This window comes from Maniola hyperantus, chromosome 10, assembly GCF_902806685.2.
Source record: "Maniola hyperantus chromosome 10, iAphHyp1.2, whole genome shotgun sequence".
Classification (NCBI taxonomy): domain Eukaryota; kingdom Metazoa; phylum Arthropoda; class Insecta; order Lepidoptera; family Nymphalidae; genus Maniola; species Maniola hyperantus.
In genome coordinates, this window is record NC_048545.1 from 456652 (window position 1) to 479865 (window position 23214).

Below are 23214 nucleotides of genomic sequence, written 5' to 3' on the forward strand. Positions count from 1 at the left end.
GCCAGAGACGCGAATGGTTGGACGATAGGTATACCTACTTATAAGGGGGTGGACAAGGCTTCATTACCCAAAATTAAAATTAAAACAGGCAGAATTGAATAAACAAAAACTTAGTAGATCAACTCTGTATCTATCTTTATAATCAATTTTTAATTACAAATAAACTATTAATAAACTTAAATCTAAAAAAACAACATTAAATTAAAACTAAAATAAATTAAATTAAATCTAAAACCTCATCGAGACCACCGCAGCGAGTAATTGAATTGAGTAGACAACCCTAGAAGCTTTTCATTTGATGACCACAAAACTATGACTTTGGTTAGCTACCTAATTCTTTACAAGTTAGAATAATTCAGTTTGTAGAAATCTGAAGCTCGAGTACAATTTTGAAATATTTACATAACTATCTACGTCAGTCAATTGGTCAGTCAAACCAATTCAGCTATGATTTTCCTAAGTATTTGTAAACATATAGGTAAGTAAATAACTTTTGTTCTCATAAAGAAAGCGGCTGGATGTGGTCGAGGATATATTATTCAACAACCTTTTAGTATGGTGTCAACTGACACTAGACAGTCCTCACTTCGCACGTCAGATGACGGAAACAACGATGAAGTGGAGACATGCACCAGACGTGACACGTCACGAGGCGGGACCGTCGACGCGTGCGCAGGCCCACACCCCGCCCGCCGCACCGCTCTCCCCTGCCCCCCAGTACACCCGCGTGTTTTGTTTTGAGTGCACGTGCAGATCGAGAACTCAGCACTTGCATAACGGATATCGCGGACCGTTTCTTTCCCCCTTTTTAATAAAAATTCTGCAGACCTCGTACCTCAGAAGGTCTTAACGCCTGCCTAAAATTTTTCCCAAACTAACCATAAACATTCTAATTTCCCAAAAGACTAAAATGCCCAGAAACTATTTTGATTCCCGGTCAACTTACTTTCTTTATGTGGTATTTCAATTATAAAGTCATTGCTGTGTGCTTCATAACCTCCAAAGATGGCTGCTGAGACTTTGTCTAAATCTGGCACAATCTTCAGACATTGAACTTCAGATATTCAACAGGCGAATGCCCTGAGACTATTTCGATCCCCCATGTTTATTTTGGCCGAGAGCGTAACTGCTGTCATAAAACCTTCGTTTGACAGGTTTCAGGCTATTAGGGAGTTTTCCAGTGACATTATCGATATGAAGCGGCGACTCCTGACGCGAGAGGTGGTGCCGACCAGGCTGCGAGCTATTCCGGCTCGGCCCCGCCCCGTGGGTATTTAAATATCCAGTGACGTGCGATCGTCAGCTCTACACATTCTGACTCTGTTTCCTTGATCCGTCCGTTTACCCTTCCGTGAAAAACAAAACTGTCCGTCGACGAACTGAATTCGGAAGTCGGGGAGGTTATATTTATTGTTGTTGTTGTGAAATCGCGGATAACACTGTGTTGCTAGATTTTATTAATTATTTAATACGTAATTGAAGTGGTTAGTGTATTTTTTGAATGAAAATGTCCTGTGATGAGATAGTGGCGCGGGTTACGGATGCGTTCAGCACAGCGCTGAAGAAAAGTGGGAGGATATTGAGCTACCCACAGAGAAGTGAGTAGTTACCTACTGAGTGTCTTTACGTGTGAGTGAGCTAGCACGCACCACGGTGCAGTGAGTTGCAGTGCGTTTTAAAATCCATAAATTTGAATTTAAATGTACCAAAATCCGATGGAAAATTAATTCCGCATTGCGCGCACTTCAATATAGTTCTATACTTAGTTCACAAATTTTGTGGAAAAAAACGTAAGGAAATTTACCGTGGTGCGCGCTAGCTCTAAATTGGGTGCTTCTTTTATACTTCAACTAGCTGATTTTTGAAAATCCCGTGGGAACTCTTTGATTTTTCGGGATAAATAGTAGCCTATGTCACTCTACAGGTTTTTGACCAGGTACTGGACCCATGCAAAAAATCACGTCGATCCATTGCTCCGTTGCGACGTGATTGAAGGACAAACCAACAAACAAACACACTTTCGCATTTAGAATAGGGGTAGGTAGTGATTGAATCCAAGAAAGCGTCACATATTTAATTTACACGACTGCCCAAAAAGAAGGAACGTTTACAGAATTCATGTACCTACCTATGTAATATATGAGTTTCTTTATTCCACCATATAAATTATAACTTCTAAATGCCTGAACAGATTTGGATGTATGGGGTATCGGTAGAAATCCCTACATCATCAGCATCAGAGCACGGCCAACGTAAGGACTGACAGACAGATAGACAGACAACAAAGTGATCCTATAAGGGTTCCGTTTTTTCTTTTGAGGTACGGAACCCTAAAAATGACCGCCTGTCGTATAAACTTTCATGACCTAGTTACTTATTAAACCTTCATGGTGGAATTTCTGAAAATCCTTTCTTAGGGAATGTCTACGTCACAATAGCTATATCTGCAAATTTCAGCCCGATCCGTCCAGTAGTTCGAGCTGTGCCTTGATAGATCAGTCAGTCAGTCAGTCAGTCACCTTTTCCTTTTATATACTCCGTGGTATGTACCGACTGAAACACGGCATACGAGCACAGATCCACAAAAGCTCCAGGAATAGGCACTTTCAGGCGATTGTAAAGAGACACTTTACACATTGACCCAACGTACCTAGTACCTACTCGTCGAACGTGCAAATAGGTGTTCGTATTATACGCGGCAGAAAGTAATGTACATCGGCCTTTAGAATGACACTAGCTTATGCTCGCGACTTCGTCCGCGTGGATTACACAAATTTCAAACCCCTATTTCACCCCCTGAGGGGTTAAATTTTCAAAAACCCTTTCTTAGCGGACGCCTACGTCATAATAGCTATCTGCATGCCAAATTTCAGCCCGATTTCGGCTTTGTATTCCTATTAGTTATTCCTATATAGTGGCCAGCGCTGACGGACTTTTTGAATTTTCATACAAACATCATCCATACTAATATTATAAATGCGAAAGTGTGTCTGTCTGTCTGTTTGCTCGCTTTTCACGGTCAACTAGTTTAGAGTTAGCTTATATCCCAGGGCCACACAGGCCACTTTTTATCCCGGAAACTAGAAAGTTCCCACGGGAATTTTTAAAACCTAAATCCATGCGGACGAAGTCGCGGGCATCCTCTAGTAAGTTCATATAGGCTTTCATGCAGGATTCTAGGGTAAACACATTGGCCAGCACTTCGTTAACGCGTTTTGGTTAATATGTACTGGAGGTTGAACGCTGAGCAGCGGCGGCGGCGCGCACGGCGCATGCGCGGCTCTATCGATCACGAGATGAAGCTCTTGTCTATGGTATGATTGAAATCGCACCAAAGACATTGCGTTTTCTTCCTTGTAATGACCTTTGTAAGTGGCTCTAGCAGCTTTGGCATTATTATTGATGTAAATCAGTACCCTTGTAATAAATGCAAAAGTGTGTTTTTTTGTTAGTTTGTCCTTCAATCACGTCGCAACGGTGCAACGGAATGACGTGATTTTTTGCATGGGTATAGATAAAGACCTGGAGAGTGATATAGGCTATCCCGGAAAATCAAAGAGTTTCCACGTGATTTTTAAAAAACCTAATTTCACCCGGGCGACGTCGCGGGCATCAGTTAGTAGTATACCTAATATATAAAAGAGAAAGCTGACTGACTGATATATCAACGCACAGCTCAAACCATTGGACGGATCGGCCTGAAATTTTGCTACATGCAGATAGCTATTATGACGTAGGTAGTAGGCACCCGTTAAGAAAGGATTTTTAAAAATTCAAACCCTAAAGGAATAAAATAAGGGTTTGAAATTTGTGTAGTCCACACGGACGAAGTCGCGGAATTTACAATGAACTTAAAGCTTAATTTGCTATAATCCGCTGAAACAGATAAAATCTGAATGGGCAACATGCAGCATGCGACGCACCGCCCGCCCTCCCGCTGATAAACATGCAGGAAAAAAAGTGTTATTTCATGGTTATTTCTTATACGATTGTACGGAACCCTTCGTGTGCGAGTCCGACCCGCACTTGACCGGTTGTTTTCTTGTTACTCTAAATACGAGTAGTTACATTTTAAAAGTAAGTACTAAGTACTAACGCATGAGGTTGGTAGTTGCTAGTCTCGGCCGTCAATTGCTCTATAGTACTACTATTATTAGTATGATGCGACTTGCCTGCATGTCTGTCTGGCTAAAGGTATCTCTGATTAAAATAGGTGAACTTGAATGCGGTTGCGTGCAGGCCGTGTCGCCGCCGCCGCCGTCGCGCAATCAATTCCTTGCCGCTGCACTTGACCGTCAATTGCCGCGCGAGTATTGTATTGCCCACTGTTTCTGTTGTTCGATCAACAAGTGGCATGACTGGCTGACTGCTGGTGGTACCATGCTGACATAATGCAGGCATTCTATCGGTAGGGTGCATTGAATTATATATTACTTCGTATGGACATGGCTATTGAACAAACAAAATAGCACCGACTCAGTGGTGCTTTAGCGCCAATGCAACCTCAGTGACGTCTGGATTTCAAACGGGTCGTTCATCTATATATATATAAAAGGAAAAGGTGACTGACTGACTGACTGACTGATCTATCAACGCACAGCCCAAACTACTGGACGGATCGGGCTGAAATTTGGCATGCAGATAGCTATTATGACGTAGGCATCCGCTAAGAAAGGATTTTGAAAATTCAATCCCTAAGGGGTTGAAATAGGGGTTTGAAATTTGTGTAGTCCACGCGGACGAAGTCGCGGGCATTAGCTAGTTAGTATCTAAGAGGTGGCGCTGATTTATTTGGTTCCAAAACCGTGAAAATTTTTGTTCGCTTGGGCATATCTTGTCATTTATATCGATGGTAGGGCACCACGAGTATGAGCTATATAAAATGTTTTTTTTTTTTAAATCTTTTATTAACAGGCTTTTACATTTATAAAATGTTAGAGTACGTATGAGTTTTACATTCACTCGCTAGCTTTAGCGTAGGTACCTACATTTTGTAAGGTTGATCTTTACTACGTAATAATTATAACGAGAAAAGATTCGTATGTTGGTAATCGATAAACTCTAAAACTATTGAACCGGTTAAGATATTTTTTTCACAATAATACCTAACCTAAGTTTATCCAGACGTAACAAAGATTTAAGTCTGAAATAATGGTAGGAAGGTAAAGCAGGCCGTACCTGCAGTACGACTTAACGAGATGGCAATCAAGGAGGAACGCCCCGCACACCTGAACAGCCCTCGCTTTAAACCGGTGCGGGCGAGCGCGAATGACGTGCGGGTGTGCGGGGCGTCCCCCGCCTCATACCCCGGTTACCATTTCGACCTGTCGCGTACCCACTATAATATGTATGTAAGTATATAAATTCTACACCAAGGGGGGTTAAATGAGGGATGAGTATAAAAGTCCGTCATTTTTTCAATTTATATCTATGAAAATTGATATTTTGGAAAAAAAAATGACTTCTGAGAAAGTTTTCTATTTTAAATTGTACCGCCACGGTATTATGTTTTTCACATCTAAATAACACGATGATTCTCTAATGCAAGAATTTTCCTCAATGCTTTTCCCAACATGTCTTCTAACTTCGTCGAACTAATATATTTTAAAAGCTATGAATTTGATAAACAAAGCATTACTAATATATTGAATAAAACAGCTTCCCAGTAAGCAGGTCTACTTCACCTCCGTCCGTGGAGTTCCTGTTTATGTTTTTTATTTATTTTAAAAATTGCGTAGTTCACGGAATCTGAAGCTAACCTTTCTAAAGTCCCGCAAATTGCTATTGCGCTGGAACCGTGTCTCTTTAACATCGAAATGACGTCATTTTGACGTCAGCCGAAATAAAACATACAAAATGCCGGCCACGCGCATTAGCAATTTGCGGGTTTTATATGAAAGCGTATTGAACGTTGAGGAAGGTGGTATAACCATCGATGTATATAATATAAGTAATGATTGTTTCAGTGTGCAACTTCATAGTGCACGAGCGATGCGTGGGGCAAGTGGTGACGCCGTGCTGCGGGGTGGCGCCGAGCCTCATCAAGGTAAAACACACCCCAACCTTTACGTAATGAGCACTATTTTGTGATGACAGCGAGCCCGTGGGGTGTGACTACCCTCGCTAATTATAGCAGGGTTGTTAACAAGTGGTACCTACTAGCTACCCTTCTACAGTTTTCATGACCTACTTATTGTCTACCTGTCATTAATAGCTACTCTATGAAATCATCATGATCAACCCATCGCAGGCTCACTGCAGAACACAGAAGGGTTTTGGCCATAGTCGCTGTACAAGTGCGGATTGGTAGACTTGATACACCTTTGTGAACATTATGGAGAACTCTCAGACATGCAGGTTTCCTCACGATGTTTTCCTTCACCGTTAAAGCAAGTGATATTTAATTACTTAAAACGGACATAACTCCCAAAAGTTAGAGGTGCGTGCCCGGGATCGAACCCCCGACCTCCGATTAGAAGGCGGACGTCCTAACCACTAGGCTATCACAGCTTGCAACTCTATGAAACATAAACTATGAAATATCGAGAGTTAACTCGGGATGATCCATAACTTTTCTGAATTTAAAACACTGACCTCTAGTAATACAAGTTGGTACGCTGGAGCTAAGATTGTCGATACGTTTTCGAAGCAACTTGACTATGGCACATTATGTTCATTTCAATGAATCAAATAAATCCACTGGTCGGTTGACTTATAAGTACTTAATATGGATCTAGGTGAGACTAATGACCAATTTGGGTGACTGGCGTACGTTCCGGAACACGGAGTTCTCAACTTACTCTGAAAAGGGCTAATAAAGGGCTTTAGTGGATAAAAATCACGCACGATCTTTCCTCTACAGAGTTTCTTATTTGAGTATCTTTTGTAATCTAAGTATTATAGACTAGAGTTTAGCGGCAAAAAACCTGCTGGTAAGTGCATGATGGAACCTTAATGAAGCGCGCTTGCTTAGAAGAATCTTAATGCGCTTTCTCTGCCAAAGACCAAGTCCTTTTTCTGGTTTCACTCGCAAAAATGATTTTGAGACGGATCCTTCACGACGAGGACCACTGGTGACTGATCTGATAACTACCGTAACGTACCTACGAGACTGGTACTCGTAAAAATTTTAGCCACCACCCAATAATAAGTAGGTGCTTATTTTTCTTGTGTTGTATACAGAACCCAGTGGCTCACTGCTGGTCAGAGCCGACACATCACAAACGGAAGTTCTGCACCGTGTGTCGCAAGCGGCTTGACGAACTGCCAGCTTTACATTGCATGAGTGAGTATCTGATGTTGAAATCCTGTGGGAACACAGTAGGTACCTACATGTCTTGGAGCACCTGCAAAGTGCAAACTGCACTGGAGCCCAGGTGGCTCTTCTATTAGTGATATGAGCGAGTAATATAGGCTCAGAAGCATATTTTGATCATGATGAACATTTAAAATGTCTTCATGAAAGAGTGACTAATTACTGAGTTTGTCGTCAGAGATAAACTATCGAGTTTCTTCTCGACAAAAGAAGCGCTTTAAAACCAGTAGATTTAATCTAGTTAACGATATGTGATGACAAGACGCTGTAAATGTAAAAGCCTACTTCAATGAAGAACGTTTCGAGCTCGACGATAGAATCGGCTCTCCGAATCGAGATAAGAGTTATTAACAACTTGATAGAATTAATTAAGCTAAGATTATTTATCTATCGAAATAGAAACATTCTTATCAAATTCTAGAAGCCACTACTGAAATTGATTAGGCTTACCTATAGTACTAAGTAATATAAAATTAAAATACTGACTGACCGATCTATCAACGTACAGCTCAAACTACTGGAAGAATCAGTCTGAGATTTGGCATGCAGACAGCTATTATGACGTAGGAAAAAGTACGCTAAGAATTAAGAAAGTATTTTTGAAAATTCAATCCGTAAGGGGGTAAAATAGGTATTTGATGCAGTCCACGCGGAAAAGTTGCGAGTATAAGCTAATTGCTATATAATTTTTCCCCGGTATTCTGTAATCGATTAATGATGTTTAACAGGGTAAACTTCGACCGAACAAACATCGCACCCTGTTGTAACATACAGCACAAGTTTTGTATGTTCATTTATTCAATTGTGGTATATGCTATCGAGTATTTGCTAGATGCTCTGAGCTTTGAGTGGTCGAAATGTATAAAAATAAGTAAGGTAGGTATGTATAGTGCGCGACAAGTGGCAACCCGGTGCGGGCGAGCGCGGGTGACGTGTGGGGGTGCGGGGCGTCTCCCCGCCTCATACAACGATTGCCATCTCAACCTGTCGCGCACTATAGGTAGATAAAAACCGAAACGGTTTATATTGAATAATTTGCTAGTTTACAGCTGTAGAGTAAGTAACATGCTCTGCGTTGACTTGACTTTCGTTGACAGAAGCGTACTGGTAGTAAAAGAGGCTTCATTCAATATGGCGCTAAAAGTAGCATTACAATTACTTACATCCTTAAGTCGTCATAAGTATAATTTCGCGACGTGGAACAGACCACAACGCGTAGTTGGCTGTTCAGATCTTAGAGCCTGACAGAGACAATAGCTGATGATGACATCGTGTGGTTTGTCCAGTATGCGAGTACTACGTGCACGGGGAGTGCGTGGACTTCGCGGCGGCGGACTGCAAGGAGAACGCCACGTACTGCGCGGGCAGCGAGCCGCGCCACGTGCACCACTGGCGCGAGGGCAACCTGCCCGCCAACTCCAAGTGCGCCGCGTGCCGCCGCGCCTGCTGGTCCGCCGAGTGCCTCACCGGCTACCGCTGCGAGTGGTGCGGGAGCACGGTGAGCTGAGCCCCTCTGTTCTCTTTCTTGTACACACGTTTTCTTTCAAAGTGATCAGGGATTCACCTTCTCGAATTTGGGACTTTTTTAACGATATAGACTTTTATTTTTATTTTATTTTTATTTTTATTTATTCGGATCAACAAACAGTAGCACGCAGTGCTTGGATAAAAAACAGTAATAATATAATATAGTATTAATATACGTGCTACCCACTACGTCAACCACATAGTTATTATTATTAATTAATATACTTACATGTATAAAAATATATAAATGTAGAATAAAATATAAAGTTACATGTATAAAATATAAATAAAGAATATATTAGTACCATACCATTTATCTAAATTCTAATTATCCTACAGGCTTAGTGTAATATAGCAATATTATTCCTAAGATAATTCATGACCAGCTTCTTGAAAGAGCCCACTCGAGAGGAAAAAATGACAATATTTCCGAAGCATGCATTGTATGACTGTGTCATTCTGTATACTTAGTGGTGATCTCTCACCAGAATTTGTACGGCATTTTGAAGTAGCAAAAAGTTTGTGTGTTAGAGTGCTGCGTACATGACTTCTGGCAGGAATTCTATAACAAAGTTTACGAGTCAAAGGAATACAATCGTATTTATTATGACACAGATCATACAATAGCATAGCTTCAAGTTGTTTGCGCCTCGACTGCAAGTCAGGTATATTGTATTTTTCAAGAAGCTGGTCATAAGGAAGGTAGCTTCTCGTACATTTATAGTGCATCCTCCGCAGAAATTTTTTCTGTACATTTTCTAATCTCTTAACATATTTATTATAATAGGGATTCCAGATACAAACAGCATAATATTCAAGTTGTGAGCGAACCAGTGATTTATACAAATGTAGATATGTAGCAACTCTCCTGAAGTTAGTACCGGTCCGCATTATAAATCTTTATCATTTTGAAAGCTTTATTTACAATGTATGACTTGCGCGTTGCAATCATACCAAACAGGAGATGATGCAATCTAAGGTGGAGCACGCCTGCCTAGAAGGTGCCTACTCGGTCTTACCTTGAAGGTATTCAGGGTGAATGTGTCTGCCTTTGAACAGCTTTGTCAAGTAACGCATTTTGCTGGGCAGTGTCACGCAGGCTGCCGCGCCCTGATACCTGAAGAATGCAACTTCGGCGCTCTGCAGCCGATCTTCCTGCCTCCGTCGGCGGTGTCCATCCCCCGCACGGAGGTGCCCATGGAGGCGATCATCGGCGTGCACGTGCGGCCGCCGCCCTCGCAGCGGGACTTCGGATGCCGTAAGTGTGACGTCCCTCGCGCAGTATACCCAGTGCCTGCGCGGCGCTGGCTATACTGCGCCGCGCATGTGCCTCGCGGCAGGCTGCGGTGGTGGGGCACATGCGGGCGGCACAGTGAGCGGTGTCTTTGGGCAGCGCGGCGTCGCAGCTGGGCGCCGGCGCGGCTGGTGACGCTGGCGCGCCGCCTGCTGCCGGCCGCCTGCAGCCCGCACGGCGGCGCGTCTCCGCCATACTCCAGAGGTACACCACAGCGAGCGACACTTAACAGAACGACACTGACTCCCCAATAATACACCACCTTAATACTAGCTTTACTAAATCACAACAAACTATAAGAAATGTCTGACGGCTTAACTCACGAGTTAGTCGGAATATGCTCTACTCGCCCACCCAGTTTTGAACCCACCCTTTCAATGGGCCTAGAATCATACTCAGGATAGTTTAAAACGTTTAAAACTTGAGAAATTTTTGAGACTGAATTTGTATGTATAAAGAGTTCTCACAGGATATTTAAAAATCCTGATCCACGTGGGGAAGTTGCGAGGCATCATCCTATTTCAGTAATTTGAGATGATTCTGAAATTAAACTAATTGGGTAGATAATTTTCCTTTTAATGGGGTACCTTTCCTGGTAAAAGTTCTGTTAAGAAGCCTGCTGTAACAGCTTTCTTCCTGCTTTACAATCCTACCAGCTTAACACAACATTAGGGAAAAGCTTCATCAAAATACTATTCTTCCATCTAATTACCTACCGCAAAAAAATCGATTATGCGTTTAGCTTTTTGGACCAAATAAATATAATCTTATGATTTTGAATACTTTAGAATAGTTTTTCGATGACAATAAGTAGGTATGCATGACCACAAAGTTTTCTTCAGATTTCGCTTAAAAGCTTTTCAACACCTTCATACTTCAAACATTTGCACTGTTTCGTTAAAATCCACCACACCCTTCTAATAACACTGTTTAACGACCGACGCTTAAGAATTATTAACAAATTCTCAATCTGTCACTTTTGAAACCCTGAGCTTCTCAAATCATTAGAAAATACCTCTGTCAAAATCACTATTTATTTATTAGTGTCAAAACTGTCCACCATTCACAACTTGTGGACCAGCAAAGTCTTCAGTCATTTCACTACAATTACTTCAGTTACCAATTTATACATTCGAGGAGCACGAAGCTTTTTCATCTTGGAAGTTACCTTCAGTCTTGTTCTTTCATCTCTCGAATATCGCTTTAAAGTCTGGAGAACCCCTCGAAGATGCTCGTGCTGCAGCAATCCGTCAGCATTGCAAGGCAAGGTAACATTTACTGAACACTTTGTCGTTGAATATTTAGCTGGGCGTTGCCGTGTACCTTCACACTATATGGCTACAATTTCGATGTGGCACCACCTTTCTTGGGCTAAAGTGCACTATTACGTATACTATGGAAAGAAATAAATAAAAAACGTTTATTTTTAAGCTGTGCCACACATTACCAGTCAAACCTACTGATTAGGTTATCCCAGCGCTTTGAGCAGTAAAGTCAAAGATCTCAAGCAGAAGGAGCGCCGGAATAAACTGTCACGTGTGGCACAACCCGAAAAACATAAATGCTGATATATTGTTCCTTTTCTGATCGGGCAGAAATTTTCTGAATATACACGATTGATTCCCTGGAGTCTAAACTTGAACTTTAGAAGGCGTATTTATACTCCTGGAGCATATCAGAAAGACCCGGCATTTTTTAAATATTTATAGACCAAGACCAGCGCATGGCTCCAATCGAACTTGCTGACAAGTGATGCTGCCGTCTAAGGTATGCGTCTAAATCAAAAGTACCGAAACAGCAATAATAATAATCTGCCAAACAATTTCTTAGCGGCTTTTTTCGGGGAATCAGCAAATTTTTTTATTACGGGATAGGCTTGCGCTTGACGAAAGCTATGGAATTAAAGAAAGCAATGATGAGGTCTACGATGGAACAATATCGTGTCCGAAATAAACTGTTTTCGGCCTGATTTACTCGCTGGGCTTGATAAGCCACTATTCTGGATGTTTAGTCATTGTCATTATTATTGTGTATAAGTCTAATATAGTTGTGCTAATGCGCGTGGTCGCCATTTTAGTGACGTCAGCACTAGACTGAAGTTTCGAGCTGATGGTATATTTTTACTTAAATATACGTCAAATAACATCATTTCGATGTTAATGAGACATGGTTCCAGCGCAATAGCAATTTGCGGGACTTATACCTGAAGCGGTTAGTCGATTAATCTAATAATGCACTTTAGCCGACCGTCCCAAGCGTCATGTGCAAAGATGTGTCGTTAGAAACTTTCGCAGAAATGGGTGTTAGAGGAAACGCTGCGTAGATTTTATGTGTGATTTAGTTGTTCGTTATAATAATGTGAATAAAAGAAATAATTAACAAACCATACTAAATAACTATGTGTTTTATATTACCTACCTAGTTAATAATAATACGATGATTACTAAAATGTTTAATTAATACAATGGCTATCTAAGTACGAATTTATACCTATGTTTTATGTGTTATGTGATAAAATGTTTTGAATACATAATAATGACATTATAAATAATTGTTTATTAAATGTTAATGTTTACTTAAAATTAAAATGCTCGGTTAATGTCTTTCTTACAACATATAAAACTTTTGAAGACTCGTTTATTTCCATAAGTATTTAATGAGCTTTTCTTGAAGAGACATGTTAACCGAGTAGTTAAGTATTATAAGCTAATTCCCACTTCCCTGATTTAAAACCCCTGCCACCTTAAGTCATTTGAAAACCCAAGACCCCACAATGAAATTAATTTCAAAATAATATGTTAGCACTCCAAAAGACAAAAAATAGTCCTCCTTCTTAAACATTATAAATCTACCATTTAAACAATCCTGGAAAGTGTCTGAATTTTGACAGATCTCCATCCATCATCTATTTGAAAAATCTCAATCTTTGTTTCTTGCTGGTTTCGCTTAGTAGGTACCTACTTAACAAACAGAACTTTGACGACCTCTTATGTAGTTGTTACTGACTATATAGATATACATACGAGTTAGTTACCAACGGACAAGACAGACTGCCGTGAGAAGGTGTGAGTGTTCTCGTAGCTAACGGCACATGGCGACGTGTGCGATACGTATGTGTGTCCCGCAGCGCGCAGCGTGAGCGAGGAGTTCAGCTCGGGCTGCGAGGGCCGCACGGGCTCCGGCGGCGGCTCCACGGGCGCGCCCGCCGACCAGGACCACCGCCCCGACCACAAGCAGCACCGGGATAGAACGCCGGATGATAGGGATGAAGGTACTCATATTGCTCTTGCTCTAAATGTGTAATCTCACAGGACAAAACCGGTACCTTAAGCTTGAGCGAGAACATAGGTCCAACACGTAGAGGCTTCGTTAAAGAATTTGGCAAGAAAATCCAGATTTAATGCTCGAGTCCATCAATAATAACCATGAGCCTGAGTTTGTTCTGAGCTCTTCTCAGACCTGGGCGCGTTTGGAACCGTCGTAGCTTTAGTTTTTAAGTACGCGGAAAAATTATCACCACTATATCATCTTACAAATGGAACAACTTGAGAACTTGAGATTTGATTTGAGCGATGAACGTCGGGGTTTGATTCCGGGCACGCAATGTACCTATGCGTTTATATCACTTGCTTTCACGGTGAAGGAAAACATCGTGAGGAAACCTGCATGCCTGAGAGTTCTCCATAATTCTCAAAGGCGTGTGAAGACTGCCAATCCGCATTTGGCCAAAGTAGTGGACTATGGCTAGATTCTTCTCCTTATGAGAGGAGAGCCGTACTCAGTAAGGAGTCGGCGATGGGTTGATGATGATGACAAAAACATGCAACACTCCACAGAGGTAGTAAAAGTGTACGACGGCGAAGCCGCGTGGTCGAGAAGATTATACCGACCGGTGGTGGTGGGGCGCAACTTCAGCGAGCGGGAGCTGGTGGCAGCCGCGCTGAGAGCCTTCCACGTCGCCAGAGACCCCGAGCAGTTCGAGCTGACGGACGCGCTGGCTGGCGACGAGCCGCCCCTCAAGGACCCCACGCCACTCGCCAGGGTCACGAGGCTGCCCAACAAGAGACCAGCGTTGTTCTTGCGGTTCAAGTAAGTCCTAATCCTGATTCCTGTCAAGAAATTCTTAGTAGCAGAGCCGCTCTTGGTCCTGAGCCTCATGTCTCTTAGGTTGTTTCAGATATTGACTTTCTTATTTCTATGGGAATAGGAGTATGAGAGGAATAATATGCCCCTTATGTTATGATGATTTTTAGGGTTCCGTACTTTAAAAGGAAAAAAGGATCCCTAATAGGATCACTTTGTTGTCTGTCTGTCCGTCTGTCTGTCATGTCACGTCTGTCACGAAAACCAATTTATAGCACAAGTAAAGGAATAAATCTGAAATCAGTTATTTTGTGGTAACAATATCATACCTAGTTACAAAAAAATTAAAATGAACAAATAATTGGTATTTTCAATTTTCAAAGTAAGATAACTATGTCACATGAAAGGGCTTTACCTGCATATTCTAAAACATTTATTTATTTATTTTTATGCATAATAGTTTTTGATTTATCGTGCAAAATGTCGAAAAAAACCGAGTATGGTGCCCTCGGTGCGCGAGTCTGACTCGCATTTGGCCGGTTTTTATGAATTCAGAGAGCCAGAGACGGGAGGCGGCGAGGTCCGCGTGTACCCCGGGCGAGTGGCGGGCGCGGGGGACACGTTCGTGACGGTGACGTGCTCGGGCGAGCAAGCCGTGGCCGACCTCATGGCCTCTGCGCTGCAGCGGTTCGGCCTCGACCCCGCCAGCGCCACGCTCGACTACCGCTGCTCCGAGATCCTACTCGACCGTGGAGGTAAGCTGGAACTTCCTGTTGACAGTTGACGATCCTTTTACTTCTTCTTGTGTTATCTGCTGTAGCTGCCTACAGAGGCTACATAGAGTCATCGTCATCATCATCATCATCAACCAATAGACGTCCACTGCTGGACATAGGTCTCTTGTAGGGACTTCCACACGCCACAGTCTTGAGCCGCCTGAATCCAGCGGCTCCCTGCGACTCGTCTGACGTCGTCCGTCCACCTAGTGGGGGGGTCTTCCAACGCTGCGTCTTCCGGTGCGAGGTCACCATTTCAGCACCTTGGGATCCCAACGTCTATCGGTTGTACGAACTATATGTGCCCTGCCCATTGCCACTTCAGTTTCGCAACCCGTTGGGCTATGTCGGTTACTCTACATAGAGTAACTTACTAAAATCTACGAAACAGCAGCAAAATAGGCGTGTGGAACTCGTATCACTTCTCTATTAGATGATGCATGTTTAAGACTTCTTTCCTGGTGCTTCTAATCGTACCTTTAGCAAAAATTACCAAATGTGTCACCTTCTCACCAACAATCAAGACAGACCGTGTTCGACATAGGTGCTTACTACTTGCTTTAGCCTTTGACGTTGAAGGAAAATACCGTAGGGAAACCGGCTCGCCTGAGAGTTCTCCATAATGTTCACAAAGGTGTGTTAAATCTGCCGAACCGCACTTGGCCGTACCCACTGTGACCGTCCTCGGTAGTAGGCCGGTGATGGCTTGAGATGATGATGATGATGACCTTCAGTGTGCACACGGATTTTGTCTTATCTAAGTATGTCGGGTTTCCTCAAACTTGCTTGGAATTATAACAAGACCTATCGCCTATGAGCACGGACGCATACGTGGCCCGGCGGTAGGTCATGGTGTACCGCAGGAACACAAGCTGTAGCGTGGATCGGTCTGTTGCTCACAGCAGTTTCGGAGCGCGTGCTGGAGGAGGAGGAGCGGCCGTGGCGCATCCTGGTGCGGCTGGCGCGCGACTCTGTGCGGCGCATGGAGCTGGCGCGCTTCTACCTGCAGCCGCGCCGCGACCCGCACGGGCCCACGCTGGCGCTGTTCGTGGCGTCGCTGCCGCCCGGCCTCTCTGAGCGCAACTACGAGAACATCCTCGTCGAGTTCCTCGGCACCGGTGAGTGGCATGGCATGAGCAGTTCCGCCCACACAGGACGCTCCACCGCGCTCAGATCGCGCGCAGCAGGAGCGCGATCCAAACGCCTTGATCACGTAGTATTCCAAGTTTCCTAAGCCCAGATCGGATAGAACGATCCACGTTCAGTGCTCCACGATCCTCGATCGTGGATGGCGGATTGCTAATCCAAAATGGATAACCGATCATCGATGTAGACTCAGCTACCTATAGATTTTTACCACTACATTTTACCCGACAAATCAAAAAGTTCCCACGGAATTTTCGACCTCCTATATCCATGCGGGCGAAGTCATGGACATTAGCTAGTTGTGTATATAAAACTGACACTTCATACCAGTTATACGAGTATCCTATAAGAATATTGAAGGAAAACTTGACGATGTAGTTACAACTGTCCACAGATAACAAGTTCACATCGATCGGGCCCATCTACTACGAGTACGGGTCGATGGTGATCACGTACGAGGACGCGAGCAAAGCTGTGCGCGCCCTCTATGCGCTCCGAGAGGCCAAATATGAAGATAAGCATTTATTAGGTGAGTTGACAGCGCCGGCTGTACCTGATCTATACAGTGCGACAAGGCAATCTTGGCGCGTGGCGAAAATCGGAACTAACGTTGCCGTCATGTGTCCCCTTTGTTCTTGATTGAATATTATAAGCCTTTGTTCTCCAACAGCGCCCCCTGTCAATGTCATTGAAGTGCCAAGAGAGCTTTGTCGCACTGTACCTAGTAATAATAATGTCTTCCCATCCGAATTGCGGTCACGGCGGCCAATCTCCATGGAAATTAGCCAACTGCGCGGGAAATATTATACTCTATTCCCTCACTCTCATAGCTTGATGGGATGGAAATCCAATACGACCGGAGAGAGATCAGGAGCAGGATCGACGGCATTACGTGATGTCCGAGTGGTGGAACACCACCAAATTCCTAACTCCGGAATAAGTTTAGTACCTACTGACAATTTCTTAGCAGAAAAATCTAATAGGTACCTACTATTTTTGGCCCGAGTTTCTTAAACTTTTTTTAAACAATTCCTTTAAAGCCAGCAACGCATTGGCGGTTCCTCTGGTGCTGAAAATGTTCAAGAGCGCTGGTAATTACATATAGCATAGCCTTCAGTTGTTGTAAACCTGAACATGTTTTGAAAATGTAATTTATTATTTGCTATCTGGCAATAATTATAGTACGCGACAGGGGAGAGAACGCCCCGCACAGCCACCGCGCTAAGCCGGTGCGGGCTAGTGCGGGTGTGCGTTTCCCCGCCTCATACTCTGATTGCCATCTTAACTTGTCGCGGACTATAGGTATATTACTTAGTGCAATCGAATCGGTGACGAGCAGCAGTTTTGCAAAAAAAACTCGCCCTGACTAGAGTCAATCTGTAGCGGTCATCATTTGATGACAGACAATCGTAGAGGTTAATCATATCCCTAATCTTGTTCCACTACACTTCCTGTTTACTTTGCTACGAGTAGTAGAGTAGTCGTACGCTCATCGTAAGTCCACGTGAAAAAACAATAGGCTACTTGACAATTTTTTTAAGTTGGTCTTAAATGGTTAATATTTGTCCTATTATATCAAAAAAATTAACACTATATTTTTTTGCGCCCTAAAAACCGTAAAACTTTAATTTAAAAAAATATTTTTCTTAGACAGGTGAAAACACTGTCGGCCATGTTTGGCCGATAGATTATCTGTGCTCTGACGTCATGCATTTGTAAACAACAGTATAACCCTGTGGTTATACTGTTGTTTACAAATGCATGACGTCAGAGCACAGATAATCTACTGTGGTTATACTGTTGTTTACAAATGCATGACGGCAGAGCACAGATAATCTATCGGCCAAACATGGCCGACAGTGTTTTCACCTGTCTAAGAAAAATATTTTTTTAAATTAAAGTTTTACGGTTTTTAGGGCGCAAAAAAATATAGTGTTAATTTTTTTGATATAATAGGACAAATATTAACCATTTAAGACCAACTTAAAAAAATTGTCAAGTAGCCTATTGAGCTAGTTGTCTTGCTTGTAATATGGCAAGTATTAGAAAAGTGATCAACAGTAACTTTGTAGTTTTTACTCTACAAAACATCCATTCAAGGACACAACTGCGGGACCGACATATTCTTCTATTACAGTTGCTAATGAACCTGAACTAAGCTATTGTAATTATTAGCATAGGTCTAATTGAAAAATCGATTGAGTTTAGTGCTCTTATTTGTATGGCACGTATCAGAAAAGTGGTCAAAAAGCTGAGTTCAAGTAATGTTCAAACTTCAACAGTGATGCTGCTACCCAGCATCGAACCGTCAATGGTGCCGGCGGGCGTGAAGCCGCTGCTGGTGTTCGTGAACGTGAAGTCCGGAGGCTGTCAGGGCCTCGAGCTCATTTCCTCCTTCCGAAAACTCCTCAACCCCTACCAAGTGTTCGATCTAGAGAACGGAGGGCCGTTGCCGGGGTAAGACCATCTTCTTTTATATATTATACTAGCTTATCCCGATAGGTACACATTTCAAACTCCTATTTTACCCCCTTAGGAGTGGAATTTTCAAAAATCCTCTGTTAGCGAACACCTACGCCATAATGGCTATCTGCATGCCTTTCAGCCCAATCAAAGTCAAAGTAAAATTATTTATTCAGAATAGGTAAGGAAGGAATAGGTAATTAATAATGTACTTTAAACTAAAGCTAGAAGGATTCCAAACGCACCCAAGTCTGAGAAGAGCTGGATCCGTCCAGTAGTTTGAGCTGTGCGTTGATAGATCAGTCAGTCAGCTTTTCCTTCTATATGTATACATAGATAGGCTGGCGCTTGATGACAATCATGCCTTAAAGAACGCGATGATGAGGTCTAAGTTGGAGCGCGCTTGCCTAGGTGATCTATATCTCCTATCACTTTTGCCTCTTTCATGTAATAAGTACGCAAATTTATTTCAAGCATAAAATAAACAACTAAGGGTTTATTGGTAGTCTTTTTTGCCGATGATAGATTGGTTTAAAAACAAAAATTTTAATTTCGCCATAACTTCAAAACCAAACGTCCAATTTTAATCATTCAAAGACCAAATATTATCTCCATAAACTGTTCTTAGTGACGAAATCATTTATTTTGATAAGGATTAATAGCATGAGTAAAATAAACGCGTTTAAATGTAGTCCAAAAAAAATTCAAGATTTTTAAATAAAAAAATGGTTGCTGTGCCTCACTCGACATAGATGGGTATAGTGTGTCGCGGACTTTTTTGTAGATATTTATAAGATCTACAATTAATTAGAACATTTTATGGTTCTATCTTTTATAGTTTAGGCAGCGTACGCAAAATAAGTAACTTTTCTGGTTGATTTTTTACACCTTGTGTCCGAAAAACCCAAATATCTTACGGAACCCTATTTTTTTCCAAAATAAAATATAGCCTATGTTACTCGTGGATATTGTGGCTAATTCCATTGTACACAATCTCTAAACTAAACTAAAATGGCACGTCTAAATCTATTGCTATCCCTTTCATAATGTTGCTTGCGGAAAAGGACAGCACTACATTTAGACCTGTTAATTTAGTTTAGTTTAGAAATTGTGTACCAGAGAATTGGCCCCAATGTAGCTTTCGAATGGTGAAAGAATTTTTAAAATCGGTCCAGTAGTTTTTGAGCCTATTCAGTACAAACAAACAAACAAACAAACAAACAAACAAACAAACAAAGTTTTCCTCTTTGGCTACTTGACTCATATCTAATTTCGTCCAATAAATGATTATTTATTATAGTATTTTGCTTAAGACAACGAAATATATCAATAACAATTATTAAAAACGCAGGATGGATATATAAATCCAATTTAAAAAAATACAGTTTTTATTTTTATTTGAAACGCAGAAAACGCTGTCAGCCATGATGTGACGTCATTAAATATGTAAACAAAGAAATGTCATCCCTATGTCACGCGTGGACTAACGTAGTATCCATATATAAAATTTAAAGTCCTGACTAACTAATATATCAACGCACAGCCTAAACATCTAAACAGCTGGTCCTAGATACATGAAATTTGGTGGGTGTGTTCTTTGTAGGTAAAGAGAAGGTATCCACTAGAAAAGGATTTTTTGAAATTCCACCCCTGAGTAGGCTAAACGGGGGTTTGAAATTTATGAAGTCCACGCGGGCGAAGTCACGAGCATAAGCTAGTTTTTATATATTTCTAAAAACTCATAGTAAACGTAAAAAATTATCGTTTTCTGTTTATAAATTGAATAAGTTATTAAGTAAGACTTACAACAAAATGATCTTTGCAAAAATAAATTTGGGTTGCAGTCGTTAGTCATATTATAGGATCCCTTTAAGCAAGTCTTCGCGTGTTACGTATATTTATTTCACTGGGCACTCTAATCCACAACTTTCCTGTGGTCTTTATCGATGCGTTTTTACATTCTCGGATGATACAATAACGATAATTACTATATTTTTCATGTAAACTAGCATAGAAGTCATGTTTATTAAACTTTGGGAGGTTATGCTGTTGTTTACAAATGCATGACGTCAGAGCACAGATAATCTATCGGCCAAACATGGCCGACAGTGTTTTCACCTGTCTAAGAAAAATATATTTTTAAATTAAAGTTTTACGGTTTTTAGGGCGCAAAAAAATATAGTGTTAATTTTTTTGATCTAATAGGACAAATATTAACCGTTTAAGACCTACTTAAAAAAAGTGTCAACTAGCCTATTGTAGGCATTAGAGCCACAAATTTTTTGACCACCAAAAAACCACAAAATGAAATACAGAATTTGAAGAGTTTCGGACTGTTCCCAGGCTATACGTGTTCCGTCACATACCCAACTACAAGATCCTGGTGTGTGGCGGCGACGGCACCATCGGCTGGGTGCTGCAGTGCCTCGACAACGTCGGCCAGGACTCGCAGTGCTCCAACCCGCCCTGCGCCATCGTGCCGCTTGGCACCGGTAACCAGAACCAACCAGAAATATACAAAATTCAACCGTTTGTCGCTTATCTCAGTACGGACTCATGGACTCCGTGTCCTGAGATTATCTGCAGAGCTAGATATAAACACCCAGGCCATCATCCGGACCTGAGGATTGACAGCCAACGATTAGTTTTAAGACAATAATTGGAAATGTAAAGGACGAGGAAAAGTGTTGGTGCTCCCAGGCTTTTAAGCCTATGGTCTCTTGTAGGGACTTCCACACGCCATTGTCTTGCGCCGCCTAAATCCAGCGGCTCCCTGTGACTCGTCTGATGTGGTCCAACACTGTGTCTTCCGGTGCGAGGTCGCCTGTCTAGCACCTTGGGACCTATCCCACCATCCACCATATAGACCATGTATATGGGACGTCTATCGGTTTTACGAACTATGTGCCCTGCCCATTACCACTTCAGCTTCGCCACCCGTTGAGCTACGTCGGTTACTTTAATGACTAAAGAGAATCCGAACGGAGTATCCAGTATCTAAATTCGATTTACATGGAAAATTTTGTTTTCAACCCGGTAGGCCCGGTATCCACTTAAGCAGAGAAAGGGAACGTGTTCAGTCGACCAATCAGATTCATAATAAGTAGATGACTGTAAAAATCATCACGTCATATTTTAAAAATCTGATTTGTTGACGAAGACAATATCTCCTCTCCGCTCCGCTTAGTTGGCGCATAAGGTATTATTGCGCGCGTCTACATGAATTTAGATTTTTTGATTTTTGAATCCCTCTTTGATTGATTTTCGGAAGAAAAAAATACTTGTCTATGTCCGTCTCCAAAATGCAAGCTAGTCTGTGCTGTGCTAGTCTGTCGCCAAATAGCTGGACGTGTGTGCAGGCAACGACTTGGCCCGCGTGCTGCGGTGGGGCTCCGGCTACGCGGGGTGCGAGGACCCGATGTCGCTGCTGCGTGACGTCATCGACGCGGAGGAGATCCGGCTCGACCGCTGGACCGTCGTTTTCCACCCCGAGGACAAGCAGGACGAGCCCAAGGAGCTCTCCAAGCAACTTCCAGGTACATTCCAAGGAATTTTCAAAAATCCGTCCTTAGAGGACGCCTACGTCATAATAGCTATCTGCATGCCAAATTTCAGCCCGATCCGTCCAGTAGTTTAAGCTGTGCGTTGATAGTACAGTCAGTCAGTCAGTTATTCAGTCAGTCAGTCACCTTTTCCTTTTATATAATTAGATTGTGTTTACCTACACTTGAAGGAGGAAATACATTTTTTAATACAAGTCAAAAATACATACAATTTAGCGAAAGGTATTCCAGAATCCAGGCTGCAATAGCCAGAGGAATGCAATTTCAAGTCATATTCAAGTAATATTTATTTATGTATTATTTTTAATATTTATGTTTATCCCACAGGTTCTCAAAGTGAAGATAATTCTCAGATTCTAGTAATGAATAATTATTTCGGGATCGGCATCGATGCAGATCTCTGCCTTGACTTCCATAATGCAAGAGAAGAAAACCCTAATAAATTTAATAGCAGGTAAAATGTATTGCATTGAATAACTTAGGTATCTAAAAAGCTAATGTCTAGGACCTTTAACCTACCTAACCTCAAATTTAACAAAGTTAATTCTTCGAAATTAACATAATTATTAGACGTAGATATCCGTTTCATTTATTGTTTGCCATTGCTTAAAAAGTATTGTGACGAAATGTTAAGCTCGCAGATCAGAATTTTGAGGTTATACTCGTATGTACCTTATAGTTTTTACTGATAAAATAATACGCAACATGTAAGAGTTGTTTAAAAAGAATAATTGTTGTTTGGTGTAGACTGCGGAACAAGGGCGTGTACGTGAAGATGGGGCTGCGCAAGATGGTGGGGCGCAAGATGTGCAAGGACCTGCACAAGGCCGTCAAGCTGGAGGTGGACGGCAAGCCCGTCGAGCTGCCCGCGGTCGAGGGCATTATTATATTAAATATTCTTAGGTAAACCACGGGTCACATCCATTACATTGTTTGAAGTGTTCGGCGCCGTCCTATTGTCATCGCTCGTGCGATGAAGCGTGCGTCCGACGAAAATGATCGCGCGTCCCGTGCGTTCAAACAAACTGTGTTCTACTGAATGTCCTA

General features: G+C 42.1%; 2 protein-coding genes across 8 annotated transcripts in view; one reads left to right on the plus strand and one right to left on the minus strand.

Moving 5' to 3' along the window:
- LOC117986021 (diacylglycerol kinase theta) overlaps positions 1–23214 on the plus strand; it is a 53960-nt gene that overhangs the window by 25426 nt on the left and 5320 nt on the right. For 2 of the 6 annotated variants that reach the window (XM_069501166.1, XM_069501164.1), the window contains exons 2-16: positions 5967–6046; positions 7183–7285; positions 8602–8813; positions 9932–10100; positions 13264–13407; positions 13973–14225; positions 14775–14974; positions 15898–16113; positions 16536–16670; positions 17182–17232; positions 18424–18598; positions 20948–21096; positions 21964–22140; positions 22495–22621; positions 22915–23070. In XM_069501166.1, coding sequence (XP_069357267.1) covers positions 5967–6046; positions 7183–7285; positions 8602–8813; positions 9932–10100; positions 13264–13407; positions 13973–14225; positions 14775–14974; positions 15898–16113; positions 16536–16670; positions 17182–17232; positions 18424–18598; positions 20948–21096; positions 21964–22140; positions 22495–22621; positions 22915–23070 — 2347 coding nt within the window. Of the gene's footprint in view, positions 1–745; positions 1599–5966; positions 6047–7182; positions 7286–8601; positions 8814–9931; positions 10101–10235; positions 10341–13263; positions 13408–13972; positions 14226–14774; positions 14975–15897; positions 16114–16535; positions 16671–17181; positions 17233–18423; positions 18599–20947; positions 21097–21963; positions 22141–22494; positions 22622–22914; positions 23071–23214 lie in introns of those variants that run through there. The other 4 variants (XM_034972827.2, XM_034972825.2, XM_069501165.1 and 1 more) reach the window with 3 other exon arrangements.
- Positions 1–23214, minus strand: part of Lsd-2 (Lipid storage droplet-2) — a 97629-nt gene that overhangs the window by 14838 nt on the left and 59577 nt on the right. The gene's annotated exons all lie outside the window — the stretch shown is intronic.